Source organism: Corvus hawaiiensis, chromosome 1, assembly GCF_020740725.1.
Source record: "Corvus hawaiiensis isolate bCorHaw1 chromosome 1, bCorHaw1.pri.cur, whole genome shotgun sequence".
Classification (NCBI taxonomy): Eukaryota; Metazoa; Chordata; class Aves; order Passeriformes; family Corvidae; genus Corvus; species Corvus hawaiiensis.
The window spans coordinates 8,590,711-8,605,742 of NC_063213.1; the positions used below are offsets into that span (position 1 = coordinate 8,590,711).

General features: G+C 50.1%; 1 protein-coding gene across 1 annotated transcript; it reads right to left on the minus strand.

Annotated features, from left to right (window-relative positions):
• Window positions 1-11,147: 11,147 nt before the first annotated feature.
• Window positions 11,148-14,828, minus strand: MNX1 (motor neuron and pancreas homeobox 1). The gene is made up of 3 exons (XM_048322403.1): window positions 14,222-14,828; window positions 12,020-12,180; window positions 11,148-11,926 (listed from the first exon to the last, which is right to left on the minus strand). Exons 1-3 carry the CDS (start codon window positions 14,826-14,828, stop codon window positions 11,591-11,593), a joined length of 1,104 nt encoding a protein of 367 aa, XP_048178360.1. The 3' UTR covers window positions 11,148-11,590.
• Window positions 14,829-15,032: the final 204 nt, after the last annotated feature.

Here is a 15,032-nt window from a genome sequence, read left to right on the forward strand (position 1 = left end):
TGCTTTGGTGTTTGTGTTAGCTTTACTCTGGCTGGCCTGGCAGGAAGGGAATGACCTGAAACTTGGTGGAGGGGGGAAGTGCTTTCTCATCTGCAATGTGCATCTGTGATCTACCTGTGTTGGAGTTGTCAGCCTTATTTCTGTAGCCAGACTTGCTGTCTTAGGTTACAATGTAAGATGTAACCAAAAGTATGTATTCCATCACCATCTGTTGAAACCAGGTGGGGCAGTGTTCTTTGTCTCTTCCATGACACATCCCTGATAACTCCCTCCGGGGGATATCTTCTGTTAATGGGCCATCCAGCCTCGCTGCATGACTTACAGAATTACATCATCCCACTGTGAGATGCCCTGCCCAGGGGGAGGAGCCGAGCATTCCTACCTGGCTATAATCTGAGGTTTGGAACACCACAGGCAGCCCTTACCTACTGGATTCCCAGAGGACAAGAACTACATAACCACCACTGGACCTTCAGAGGAAGACCAGACCCTTCTACAGGATCCCTGCTTCAACAGAACCACATCTGTCACCCCAAGAGGAGTGCAGCCACCCCTTGATGGGACTGGTGCCACCACCCTGCCCGACAGGGTGTCAGGTTGTATCCTGACTCTGGCAGGTTAAGGCAGTGTTTCTGTATTATTGCTATGTTATATTGTTATGTATGCTAGTATTGTATGTATGTATGTATGCTATGTATGCATATATTGTTATGTATACTAGTAAAGAACTGTTATTCCTATTTCTCATATAATTGCCTGAAATCCCCTTAATTTCAAAATTATAGTAATTCAGAGGGAAGGGGGTTACATTTTCCATTCCACGGGAGGCTCCTGCCTTCCTTAGCAGACACCTGTCTCTCAAACCAAGGCACTTGCATCTGATGTCCAATAGGCCATTTACTTATGGTGCCTCCCAGGTGCATTTGGTACCAATGGATCTGTCCTTGTTGGGAAAGTTTATTCTTTAATCAAATTGTTAAATGTAGTATACTCTGTTTGATCAGGTGTACTGTTTTCAGGGGGAGAAGTGCTTCTCCCAGAAGCCAGGGAGCTGTTTTTTCTCACCTTTCCTTTGAGAGGATAGGGCAAGTTTTAGGGAAGAAGGTGTCCTGGGAGCAGAGAGACCCACTTTCAAAATCCTGGGTTATACTAGCAAGGTAACAACAGAAGAGATTACAATCAAAAGAGCAAAGCAAGATTCTTTTTTCATACCATTGGCATCTATTAAGTGTACAAAACTGGAAAAAAATTATTATATTTTCTAAAATTCATACCAATTAAGAGAAGTGTGGGCAGCAGCAGAATTGATGCTATTTTGGCTACAAAAGTCACAGCTGCAGGGTGTGTGTGTAAACATCTCCCTTAACAACCAACCTTGCCAAACCTTGTTATTTAAGGTTTGAGAAGGAGAAGATCTGTGCAAGCCCCTAGAAAGTGGCTGCTGTGGAACACATGGGACTCAGTGAGTAAAAATTGCTCTCCTTGCACTGCAGCAGCCACTTAATTAGTTACCTTTTTTGCGGGAGCTTAGGTAGACCCAGCATGTCAATGTGTTGGTGGTTTAATAACACATAAATGGAAACACATTGCTCTAGCAGGGAGGCTGGGGCAACTTTGCTGCTGGAGATAAATTTTGAATCATCTTCCTTAGCCCAAGGTGCCAGGTTGCCTGTCCCTGCCTGGTGTGAATGCTTAGCTTGGTGATGGGAGCGGACCAGCTTTGCTGCCGTGGCAGGATTGCCAAGTGTTTGATGGGTGTGAGTATTCACTTGCTGCAGCTGCCTGAGGTGGTGCAATGCAGGTGTTGCTGTGCAATTAGAGGGGATGGTTTTAACCTTACAGTAAAAAATTACAAGGTTTTTTTTTTTTTACACTGAGTCTTGCATTAATTATTATTTCTCAGAAAGAACTTGTATGTTATGTTCAAAATTAGTGTTATCAGAGCCATTGTTTCGTTTCTGAAGAAAACTGATTTTACCTGCCAGGGGCTTTTACATTCAGCAGATTTATGTATTTTAAAATTTTAAATTTTAAATTTAAATTTTAAAAAACAACCAAAAAAACCCTACTTTTCAAGGAAAGCAGCAGAAATACACTGCCAGCCCACAGTGCTGTAGTCATGTCAAGGATAGGTTTTGTGGTGATTCTGCACAAGTCCCATCCTGTCACTGTGATTTAGTGAGGAAATAACTGTCTGACAGAAATTTGACAATTCCAAGATAAATGTGGATTCCTGAGTTGTGGATCTTGCCCTGTTTAACAACTTTTTCCATGGTCCTACTGGCCAGACTGCCACAGCTTGAGAGAGGTGGAAGGCCTGGCAGAGTCTGCTGTCAATGTACATATGCATCTGCAAGCTGTTCCTTCTGTGGTCTTTACATTCCAAGGCTATAAAGCACATGTGAAAAGGAAAGCAGAGAGGATTTTGTACTTATTTATATGTGTATTTATACTAAAATTTATATGCATAATGTGTTTTATAGGTATTCTACAGGTATGCTTCTGTGTCTAAGCATATATTATACACGATGCATAATTTTTGCATGTATCACACTTTTAACCCTGGAGAAAAAACTTGTCCTAGCAGAGCTAGTCTCTCCTCCTTCTAGCAGGGCTGTAAGGTCTCTGTAAGAGCAGCAAGACCAAATGCTGGCAGTCGCCTTCCTGCAGGACTGCACACTAAGCACTGCCTGCCAGCAGAGGTTGCTGGGGAACTTACACCTGGCTGGGACACATTTTGCTTTGTCTGCCACGAGTAAGTGTTCAATAATATACACAAAATACAGCCCGTTGAGATTTCTTCCTGTTGAGTATTAGTCTGGCAACCTACGTCAAACCCCTGTGAGAAATGGTCCCTGATCATTCTAATAACAGAGATGCCACTTAAAATGTCCCAAATTCTTCCATAAAGCAGATTTGGGAGAGTTGCTACTTAGTGAGAAGAAAAGGACTTTGGATTGGTAAAAATACAATATGCCAGAAAGCCAAGTGGCTGCGGTTGCACCACTGATCCTTACTCCCGCCAGGCCGCTGGAAAACACCGTGTGATTTGCTTTAGATGCATTTAACAAAAAGCCGGATGTTTGATTTTTAGCTGTGTAGCAGAAAATTTCAATTCCCCCTTTAAACAGCATGATCCACTCCTAGCTATTATGGCAGCTTCGATTTTTGTTTTCTTTCAAGCTGGACAGCAATGTTTTAAACTTTCTCTGTTTTCTGTATCAAAATTAACAGGGCAGTGAAGTCTGGTTTTTAGCTTTGGCCAGAGTGTTATGCTGATAAATCATACAAAAGTCCTTTTGGCAGGGTTTTAACACCACACCTGAACGAGCCAAGTATCTGCAGGGCTTTTTTAACTTGACATTTTTCCATTGTCCTCCACACCGGGGATGAGGGGCTGATGTCAGTCGTGCTCCGAAGGTGCAGACGCAGCGGGGCTGCCCTGCCTGGTGCTAGCAAAGGTGTGCAACCCAATACTGTGCTCAGAGCACATCTGGGATCGTTTGGTTCCCATTGTTCTGCGGGTGAACTTTGCACATGAAAAGTTACAGCCCGGGAGCAGCTGGTGCATGACAGTGATTTCAGCTTAATAAATATGTGAGTGGCAACTCTAACACTCCAATTTTTGTTGCATTGATCGTAATTGCAGCTTAGTGCCCAGCTACATCCCATGTGTGTGAGTCAATATGTGATTTTTTCCTGCAGTTGATAAAGCAATTTTGTTTTCAGGAGACAATTTGATCCGTAGGGTCACTTTTAAAAGGCTGAGTGTACATTTTACCCAAGACTTTTTGGGTTGGACTGATTTCAGGGATTGTAGGTAGAGATATGACTCTTTTACCATATGACACTTTTTGTGATTTCATCTCCTGGAGGAACTTTCCTTCACCCTCCTGTAAAGCTCAGTTTAGCATGAGGCTTGCAGGCATGGACAGCACAGCTGCCCAAATGAAACAGCTGTGCTATCCTCAAATTCTGGTGTGACCTCCAGCCTTGCTTTAAAGCTAATTACAGTAGCCTTCCCCTAATTTAGGTGGCATGCACAATTCCCAATCGGATACCACGTGGTTTCTGTAATAACACTTTAAGGAAATGAATGAGCATCTATCAAAGATAAGCTTAGGAAGAGCCAGCTGGCACCAAAAATTCCTTAAAACTTGTGTCCTAGGACAAAACAGTTAACACACCAAAATTAGCTGACCTCATGTGAATGGAGTGGAATTCACTTCAAAGTGAACTAAAAATGACTGAGTAATGTAACTAGAATGAGAGGTACCGTGCAAAATTAAAACAGAGACCATTTTTGAATTGTTCCTTAATAGGCTTTTGTCAGTTACAATGAAATCGTTGTTTCATTTTCATAAGTGAAAGATTTCCAGGCATTACACATTTTTCATTAGAAACTCCATTATGGACCTTTTATGGTTCAGATGGTAAGAGTACCCTGAAATCTCTCTTGGGTGCACAGGCCCACACAGCTCTGGCGTGGAATAGCAGGGAGTATTGTTGGAGGCACTGAAGCCACTGGGGAGCAACCATTGGTTACAGCCAGGGGACAGAACAATATGTTTTTCTAGTATAGAGACAATAACCCAAGATATGCTTGGTGTCACCTTGGGGAAAAATGAGTCACCTTGATTGCATTTTCTAGGCTTGCATCTTCACAAAATTATCTTTTCTCCTCAGCCAAAGCCTTAGATTCTGGATAGGATTTGTTTTTCCTCACTCCATAGTTCAAATCACCCATAAAATATTGGCCAGATGGTATTTACTTTCCAAATTTCCTTACCTAAATGGTTTGAAACTATGTGTTGCTGCCTTGGGGATATTTGTTATGCTAGGGATAATGCAGGTACTGTGTGGGAGGGATGAGGAAGCAGTGCAGAATGGCAGGGACAGCACCTGGGAATCCTAAACCTTTCTTGTGATGATAAAAGCTGTGGAGGGACGCTCAAGGGAGCTCTTCACCAGCACTTCAGAGCTTGAGCAGAAGGCAATAGATCAGTTCAAAAGCTGCTTTGGGTTTTGAATCAGTACAAATCTGTTATCTCTGGTCTGAAATCTGTGTAAGAATCAGATCTGGAGACACCCTAGACCCATCTGTGCTTCTGGGCCACCCTGTTTTTGGGAAGCCTCATAACAGGTTTGTGAGTTTAAGGAGCCTTCAGACTGCTAAGAACTGGAGAAACAAACCTTTATTCCTGGCCAGGTTTTTGACACCCTCACATCAAGCTGAGAAACACTTTCCCTGAAATGGCCTCCTCCAGGGAGGAGCCTGGGCTACCCAAGGATGACGTGGAGCTGTCGGAGGCACAGGAGTAACAGGTTTTGCAGAAGAGCACAGAGACTTTTCAACATTACCCCATTATCATCTGCTACCAAAATCGACCCTCAAATCTAACCTGTAGATGTAATTATCAGTCCTAGAGATGAAGATTTGGAGGGATAAAGGAGTGGGAGGTTTAGGTATCTTGCTGTCCGTAACTGATGAAAGAGACTTCTTCCTCCCATCCCCAAAGCCAGAGGAACCCATGAGGTTTTGGGTTACTGCAAGAGTGGCACATTTCAGAGGCACAGATAGGGCATCTCTCCTCTGCTAAAACCTCCATCATGGGCTCTCCATCACTTGAAACCTGTGTTACACTGAGTGGAGTCTGATCACAGGCTGAGGAGTGAAAATGTGGATAAAATTTATAAGTTTTATTACAACAAACCACACACTTAGATTGCTGTTATTCCATCTCCTCCACAGTCATTGAGTGGAGTCTGATCACAGGCTGAGGAGTGAAAATGTGGATAAAATTTATAAGTTTTATTACAACAAACCACACACTTAGATTGCTGTTATTCCATCTCCTCCACAGTCATTGATTGACTCATCAGAGGTTTCCAAGACACACAAAAAGGCAAAACAAGGTGTTAAGACCAGCCACTCATGAGGTGGAGGCTGAAGAAAGGTGAAGTAGCTTGCACACATTGTCTAAGCAAGTTATCTGCAGAGCAGAGCTGAATGTCCTGATGCTCTGAGCAGGAGCATAGAGGCAGCAGATCACTGCCTCACATCACCCAAATCTGCCTCTCCCAGCACCCCCAGCTCACCCTCACAATACCATGTGAATTGCTATTAAACAGCTTAAAAATCCTCAGGCTGTGGTGAACTAGGCCCTTCAGAAAAGCTGGGGGGCCAAGAGCATGGGAGGAATGAAGGGAGTGAAGAGATCCCTGAAGGAGAGTGAGAGCTGCAGCAGGAGCTGGGAGGGGAGAAGACAGCGCAGACAGCAGGAACCACTAGCTGATGCTGCTGAAGTGTCATCTTAATTATCCCTGGCAAAAGAACAGTAATTAACATCGATGACTGTGGACAACCTTTATGTAATTACTCATTAACATTTCTAAAATTGCACCTAGCTGCTACAGCAATACTTGCTTTATAGATTCATCATGTTGAAGTCCAGAAAGAATCATTAGATGGTCTGTGCAGCCCCCAGCACACTGCCAGCCACTATTACACTGCAGAAATCAGCACCAGAGGTAGCTTGGCAGCTTCTGCTTGGTTCCCACATCCTTTCCAGAAAGGCCATCCAGGGATACCAAGCAATGGACAATCTGCCCCATCCCTTGAGGTGTTGTTCTAAATTGAGATCAGTCCCCTGCCTCAGCCTTACATCAAAATCCATGCTGGCTGCTCTTTTTTTTTATTATTATTATTTATGGAAATGGTACCCAGAGCCAAGCAGGGCTGGATGGGGACAGGAATTCTCCGTCCCCATCTCCTCTGTGCGGGAAGAGAGGAGGCAGCCGAATCAGGAACTTCTGCATTGTGCAGCCGTGCTCCCTCTTCAGACATGAGTCCCACCTGCCAAAAGGTACCATTGGCCAAGAACATTAACAGAAGTCCTATGAATAATAATTTAAAATAGTGGATTAATTAGAGGAAATTGTGATCTGCTTGCAAATATCCTGCAGGCAGTAAAATGGAGCTAAGCCTTGCAGATCCAAAATTCATTGCAAGCCACTGCCTCTGCTGAGGTTTTACTAAAGGAAAAGGGCATTGTTCTTCTCCTTTACTCATTTTAGAGACCAGTCCCTGTTAGACTAACTCAGCAAAATGTGGGTTTTTTCCAAAAGGAACCTGAAAACCAAATTTTTGTAGAAGCTTGTGATCAGAGAAAAAATACTCTGACCTCCTACATGTTGCAGGTGATCCCATTTCCATGCAGGAACTTGCATTTCCACCTAGGACTTAATTAAGTAAAGTTCTTCTGTCCTCAGAGTAGGCAGAAGACAGTAAATATCCCCTGGGTCCACTGCCCTTGTAAAGAACTGTTTGGAAGAGATATTACACAACCCTCAAGGCAAGAAAAATGAAGCAAGAAGTCCCAGAAAAGACAAAACCACCTTTTCTAATGCAGGACAAGCCCAATCCACTGTTGCTATGATTCTGATGGCATGAGTATTGGTGAAAAATAAAAAATCTGTGTCACAGTGCTGAGTAATTCTCAGAGTAATGTGCAGTTGGTATTTCACTCTGGCCAGACCATTTTTTGGTCTGAACCGTTTTGGGGGGGCAGAAAGATTGTAATTTGGTCACTACAAAACACCCAAGGGAGACTAAGGAGTTTGGGAGCTTCATCCCTTCTCGTACTTGTCCTGGGTGTTATTCCTGGGATTCAAACAGCCTACCAAGAAGCTCCCTGCACATGACAGGAACAATGGCATGTTCTGAAGCCATGAACCACTGAAGCACGGTGTGGTTATCCCGACACCCACAGCACACAAGGGGAAATTCGGGAAAGCAAGAAGGGAGTCTACGCTAGGACTCACTGTCCTGAGGCATCTCTGGTGTCACCTGGGAAGCCTTAGCGTAGCTCCCCTCGGCAGAGGAATCAGCAGTGTGCAGGAATCAGTCTAGAAGGATCCATGGGAGCGAGGTGGCTGCCGGCACTCACACGGGAGCAGCAGGCACACGGTGTGCAGCCCTCCCACGCATGTCCAGCCCCGCAGGCACGAGAAGGAGTGTGAGAGGAGGAGGAAGAACTGTGGGATGGGGTCTTACTGAGAGCTAGAGAAATCACTGAGAAATAGAACATCAATCTCTTGGTTTTGGATGAGTGTAACAGTTTGGACTTCAGCAATAATCAAAAGTCTTTCTGCTAGTGGAGTATTTCATTCCGAGCAGTTTCACGGAGAGTTTGAGGAAGATTATATATTTATGGTTTCCCATTTGAAAGACTTTTAGCAGGTTTACCTCGAACATATGGATCCTGTTTTGGTTCTTTTGTTTTAGCACTTAATGCTTGTGAAATTGCCAGTTAATGACATCCATCCCTAAACCATGTTGCTTTTTAAAGTAAAATGTCTACCAAAGGTCCGTGTTCATACTTACCACTTCTCGAATACAGCAATGAAAATTTTAAGAGGTTTGTTACCTACTGTGTCTGGGGGAGGGAATCGGCCGAATAATGAAATTGCAAACAGGGGGCTAGATTAAAGCCCTGCCTGTGCTGGCTCTTGAGGCAACGCAACCCCATCAACACCAGTGGGGCACCCCGGGGCTGGGTGTTGGGGGCACGCTGGGAGCGGGTGCAGGGAGGCCCCACACTCGCAGGAAGGTTGGTGTGGGGGGAGGTAGGCTGGGAGCATGAGGCCCCTGGGGCAGGGTGAGGGGTGCCGGGGTCAGGGGGATCAGGCTGGATGCGGGGACACCCCGGAACTGCTGCGGGGGGACCCTGGTGCGGGCTCAGACCGAGAGCGCGTCCCCTCCGCCCCCAGCCGCTGGCCGAGCTGGCACGTGGGTGACAACGGGGCCCCTTTGATACCTCCCGGCTGGGCCCCCCCCGGCAGAGACCTCCCCCGCCCGGGGCGCTCCGGGAGCGGGCGCGGAGCCTCCCCGGGCCGGGCGCGGAGCGAAGCGCGGAGCGTGTCGCGCACGTTACCGGCTCCGCTAATCACCCTGAGCCTTTGATTGCCCTGCACGTGGGGACGAGCCTCCGCACTTCAAAAGAGCGTGGGAAATCCTGATTAAAAGGCTTTTCTCCCCCGTTGGGACCGACGCCTTCTTTGAAGCCCTTCCAAGCGACCATGCAAACGCACCCAGCGCCAAAGGACCGTATCTATATTTTAAGTGACTTTCATTTCTCTTCCCCCCTCTTGCTCTCTTTCCCCTTCCTCTCCTTTCAGTTTTGGAAACACCTGGTAAGTTGTAAAATGATTTACGAAGTGAAAGTGTTAAATGAGGCCACCAGCTGTAAGACTGACAGAGCTTTATGAGTTTTATTAGGTGCCCTATTATGGAAAATAAACTTTAATCCGTCCATAAAAACAGAATCTGAAAAACATATTTGCCCTTGTAGTCTGGAACACTGAAGGTATTCTTGTGAGATGCTGGGCTTTAAAGAGATTAATTTTATTGAGACAGACACAATACACCGGTAGGACTTTGATACCGAGTCCGTGAATAGCTGCCTGTACCCGCTAGGCTGGTTTTCATGGGGCTGAGACGAGTTTGGACACACACCTCTTGGGCATACAGGATATTTCTGGCCCGGTGGGGCACGTCTGCCATCTTAATTAGTGGGTATTTAATTGGAAATTAATGACTGAAGGAGGATCTTTGGGGGGGGGGGGGTGATTTCAGGTGTCTCTTAAATTATTGTTATTGTTATTAATGTTGTTGTATACAGCATGCATTATATTTCATTTATTGGTAATTTTTTTAAGATAATGGGTCCTCCAGACTGATACGGTTTAGACATTTTAAGGTCTAAAGAGGTAAATCCTGGTGACAGTGAGTAACTCGGACGTGTCTCCGGGATTAAGACAGAGGAGCCACTGCGGCCCTACGCGGGTTTTGCGCGCTCCTGCACGGCCGTTCACCCACGAAGGTGCAGCCTCAGTCACAGAGATACTCATGCCTTTATTTTTCTATCGCCTTGAACTCTCCACAGCCTGTGCCCAAGAGAAAAATCGTTTACAAATTTAAATCAGAGCCCCCGATGCGATTGTTTCCGTGCAAGGGGGTAGATATCGGTCAAATCCAAATCGAGATTATCCCAATCAAGTTTTTTGACATATGGGATCTGTTCAGATTGATGACATATCGTGATTTTTGGTGTGTCACCCCGGGGCAGTGGGTGTGCGGAGGCGGTGAGCTGGTAATTACGCGCGTTATGCCTGGCTGCCACCTCCGGCCGCCCCACCTGAAGCTCTCCGTGAGGCATAACATTTTCCTTCATGAATCTCATCCCATAATCTCATGCATCCACCAGCCTGTGGTTCACGGGCGGATTTTTACAGAAGCTGTTAAGAGGGGCCACGCTGTGGCCTCATAGGAAAGGTTAAAGTAGAGTTTGTAGAAAATATCTTTACTAAAGTTATTATTATTATGTTTTTATTTTTTAAGTGCACGGGAGCGGAAAAGCTCTGTGTTTCAGAGGTCCTCATCCTCATCCTCCGGGGCTAGGAGGGGGAGCAGTGCCCCAGGAGCCAGTGGCACTCGAGGTGCGGAGCCGCCCCGTAATTCATCCGCGGGGATGAATTGCCAGACGTGGCCCCGAGCTGGTGGGGATGAGCCAGTGATTATATTTAAATTCGCTATAATTGATTTGGGGAAGAGCTGCCGTGACAGGGATTAATTGATCTGCAAATTTATTGGTGAGATAAATCCCGCAGTTATCGGAAACCCCGCGCTCCACCGCCGGCGGAGGAGGGAGTGGGGGGTCCTGTCCTCGGTACCGGGGAGGGCAGGGGAGTCGCTCGCTCCTTTGGAAGGCGAGCTGCCCCTGGAAAACGGCCCTGCTCCCTCCTTTCCTAGGCCCCAGCCCCTCGGGAGGGGATGGCCCCTGCCAGTCCCCGAGCTCCCGAAAGCTTCGCACGGCGGGAGTCGCCACTGCCTCCCCGAAACCCGCCTGGGACACGCGGCTCTGGTGCCGGGGGCGGATTCTCCCCTGTGCTGAGGCCGCGCCGATATCAGACAGTACACGGCAGTGGCGGCACTGGGCTAAATTCGGGTCGGAAGTGGTTCCTCCCTTTCTCTCCCGAGCGCTTCCGCACCTCCCAGAGCACCGGGAGGCCTCGGGCCCGGGAGCGGCGAGCATCCTCCCCTCACAGAGTGCTCATACACCTCCGGTAAAAAACGCCGTTTATTTTCCACCCCATCGCACGGGCCGGAGGACCTGGGGAATAATTTAGCATGCATAAGTAGAGGTAATTTTTTTTTTTTTATAAATACGATATACAAAAATAAAGACAGTATTGAGATTTCCAGCAGTTTTAACGTTCATGACATAAACAGTTTTCCCGATATATAAGTAAGAACAAAACATTTCCAATACTCAGCGAAAGGGACGCGCTTCCAGAGGGCAGGGATGGGGGGCTGGGGGAGCTCAAGTTTTGTCTGTTTTTCAGTCAATAATAACACTGTATTCATGATAAATCCTCTTCCCCGCCCGGCATGCGGAGGATCCTCTTCTCCATCCCTCTCCAAGCAGGGAGAAATCAGAGCAAGGCGGGAGCGGGACCGGTGCCAACCAGGAGCGGCGGGACTCCCCCGCGGTGGGACAGCTGGAGGGAGCGGGGCGTGCGGGGGGGCTCACTGGGGCTGCGCCGGGGCTCCGTGCCGGCCCCGGGGCTGCGTGTCCTCCTCGTCCGCCTCGGAGCAGTCGGAGGAGTGGTACGGGCAGCATCTCCCGGCTGCCGCCGCCGCCTCCTCTTCCTCCTCCTCCTCTTCCTCGTCCTCAGGTTCGCTATCGGGCAGATCCCGCATCCTCCTCCCGCCGCTCTTCTCGGGGGCGGGCAGCAGCAGGTCCTCATCCCCCTTGTCGTCGCCGCCGCCCCCTTTCTGCTTCTCGGCCTCCTGTGCCGCCTGCTCCTTCGCCTTCTTGCTGCGCTTCCACTTCATGCGCCGGTTCTGGAACCAGATCTTCACCTGGGGGAGACGGGACACAAACACATCCCCTCATCCACCGCCCGCCAGGACAGCCACCGCCGCCCCCCCTCGCCGCGGGGCCGGGGCACTCACCTGTGTCTCGGTCAGCATGAGCGACGTGGCCACCTCGAAGCGCTTGGGCCGGGAGAGGTACTTGTTGAGCTTGAACTGGTGCTCCAGCTCCAGCAGCTGCTGGCTGGTGAAGGCCGTGCGGGGCCGGCGACACTTCCCCAGGAGGTTGGACTGCGCCTGGGCTAGGAAAGGAGAAGGGGGAGCGCGGAGGTGAGCGCGGAGCCGCCCTGCTGCGGCCGTGCGTCCGCAGGGAGGGCAGTGAGAAGTGGGGAGGCAGGAAAGACTCTGCGTGTGAGACTGAAGCAAGGATGGACCATTATCCACCGGAGCACGGACCGAGGCAGGGATCTCCTCCAGCCTCCAGGCCCTCTGGCTCCGGGGTTTCTCTGCTTCCACAGTGTCAGGGGATCGCCCATGGGGACCAAAAAAAAAAAAAAAAAAAAGAAAGAATTAAATTAAATCTCTTAAATAAAGGAAAATATGTCTCTTGATTTCCCAAGAGCCTAACAAACGCGAGACAATAAACCGAAGCCAGGGATCGCGGCGAAGGGGCACGGGGCTCTCCAGGGAGCGGCAATTTGCCCCATTTAATGTTTTAGTTAAACCTGCCGCTCTCCCAGCCCGCCCATATCCGTTTAATTAGCGGGATTGCAGGCGGGCACAACTCCGGCGGGCCGGAACCAGGGCCGGGACCGAGACTGGGGCCCGCTCCGCGCCCTGCGAGCGCCGGGCACCAGCCGCTCCTCGATGAGTAAATCAGCAGAGAGGACTAGAAAACGGTCTTGGAAACGGGGGGGGGGGGGGGGGGGGGGGGAAGGCGTGTTTTCCTCATTCAAAACATAATAATTAAAACTAAGGATTTATTAGAGAGGAAAAAAAACTCCACCAAAACAAACCAAAAAAGACTCAGCCACAAGCAAGCGGGAACTGAGCCCCTTCGAAGGCCTCGATATCCCTGAGCATGCGATCCAGCAGCGCTACTGCCCATTTCTCAAAGTATTTTGATACTTTGACTTATTTGGTTTCGAAAATAATAATAATAAAAAAAAAAATCTGGGAAAGGGCGGCTCCTGCTCCCCGGCCGCGGTTGGAGACAGCTCGCTAAAGCAGCAGAAAGAAAGGGACAGTGTCCGCTCCCGGCCGCAGCGCCCGGGAGATTTTCTCACTGCGGTGCGATTTTCTGAGGCTCGTTTCGCTCGGTTATTTATTCCCCTCTGCCCCTTGTTTGAGAGGCAGGGCTCTGACAGCTCTCCTAATTATTTTTTCTTCCTGAATGTTCCAGTCTAAACAACCCCAATTCGAGGGAAAACAATGGACTTTTTTGTCTGCGAATGTGTGTGTAGAGCAGGAGAAGGGGAAAAAAAAAAAAATCCCAATTCTTTTCCTGGCATGATTTTCGTAAAACTACACCTCCGGTATTGTTAAACCGGCCATTCCCACCGAGAGCTCACACCTCCGAAAATGATCTTTGCTTAAACCAGATGCACGCAAGTTCCCCATCGCCGCGAGGCCTAGAGCTCGGCACCGCGGTTTGCTGGGACTCCGGAGCTGCCTGGTTCCATTCAGCACTCCCAGCCTTTCCTGGGCCAAATCTAAACCCTTCTGACTGTACTTCTCTCCTGCTCATTATCCCCCGGGGAACGCAGACCCCCAAGTTTTTGGCAGATCCCAGATCCTCCCTACATCCCTTTGCCTAGGAGACCTGACATCATTGTTATATGCCTATTCCCGATGCAGGAGAAATAAAATTAAGATCGGTGAGTGAGTGATGCGACCTGCCACCTCGCTTTCGGAGGGTTACACTGAAACTGGGATTTTGGAGATTCCTGCCCCTGCTCTGTCCCCACCAACCCCCACGGCCCCTCCCCGGCCGGCTTTTGCCCTCCAGGAACGGCGAGAAAAGGCATTTGCAAAGGCACGGAGCAATTTGTCACCTTCCCGTTTAACCTGCCGTGAGAGGCCGGACTGTCCGGGGCTCCTCAAGGGCCGGGAATGGAGAAGTGACCGCACATCCCCATTTCCTATCGCGGAGCGCTGTTTATTTCTTCTAATATAATTTTTCAAAAAATAAAAGCGTCGCTTCCAGTTTAAGTCCGCAGCTTGTTTAGGCGGGGGCAGGAGGGGACTTCTACCTTCTCGGAAGGAAGCAGCTCCCGGTAGGCCCCTGCAGCGGGACAGGGGATGGAGGGGACGCGGCTGCCGTGGAGGGAGGCAAATACTCACAGTTGAAGTCGGGCATCTTGGGCAGGATCATGCCCGCCGTGGAGGCCCGCAGCCACTGGTCCAGCTGGAAGGTGCCGGCGCTGAGCTTGATGGGGTCGGCGGCGGGGTGGGAGGGGTGTGCTCCCTGCACCTGCGAGTAGGGGTAGGAGAGCGCCGGGTGCTGCCCGCCCAGCGCCGAGTACCCGTACACCGGGTGCCCGTAGAGGGCCGCCTGCGCCGGCATGCCCGGCCCGCCGGGCGCCGCGGGGTGCAGTCCCAGGGCCATGCCGGCCGCGGAGGCGTGGTGGTGCGGGTGGGCGCCGGTGCCCGTCCCGGGCAGGAAGCCGGGCTTGGGGACCAGGGCGCAGTGGGCGGCCAGGAGGCGCGGCGGAGAGGGGCTGTCGGTGCGCAGGCAGTCGGTGGGGCCGCCGGCGGGGTGCTCGGAGGAGGATGAAGAGGACGAGGAAGAGGAGGATGAGGACGGAGGGCTGCCGCTCCCGCTGCTGCTACTACCGCTGCCACCCAGCGAGGTGACCAGGGCCAGCGGCGCGCTCTGCCCCGCCGCCGCCGCCTTGGGGGGGTCGACAGCCAGCAGCGCGTCGATGCGGAAATTTTTGGATTTTTCCATGGGAGCGCCGGCGGGAGGCGGCTGGGGGCGGGGGACCGTGCGGCTGCCCCGGGCCGGCCGCGTCTCCCGGCGGCGGCGGGCGGCAGTGCGGCCGCGCTCCGCGGCGCGCCCCTTCAAGGGCCGCAGGCGGCTCCCATTGGCCCCGCGCCGCTGCGGCCTCGCCCGCCATTGGCCGCGCCGCCCACCCGTCACCGCCGAGCGCCC

Coding starts and splice junctions, on each gene's coding strand:
- MNX1 (XM_048322403.1), bottom strand. CDS start 14,828: ATGGAAAAATCCAAAAATTTCCGCATCGACGCGCTGCTGGCTGTCGAC. Junction 12,181..14,221: donor CAAGATGCCCGACTTCAACT/GTGAGTATTTGC, acceptor CTCCTTTCCTAG/CCCAGGCGCAGTCCAACCTC. Junction 11,927..12,019: donor TCATGCTGACCGAGACACAG/GTGAGTGCCCCG, acceptor CGTCTCCCCCAG/GTGAAGATCTGGTTCCAGAA.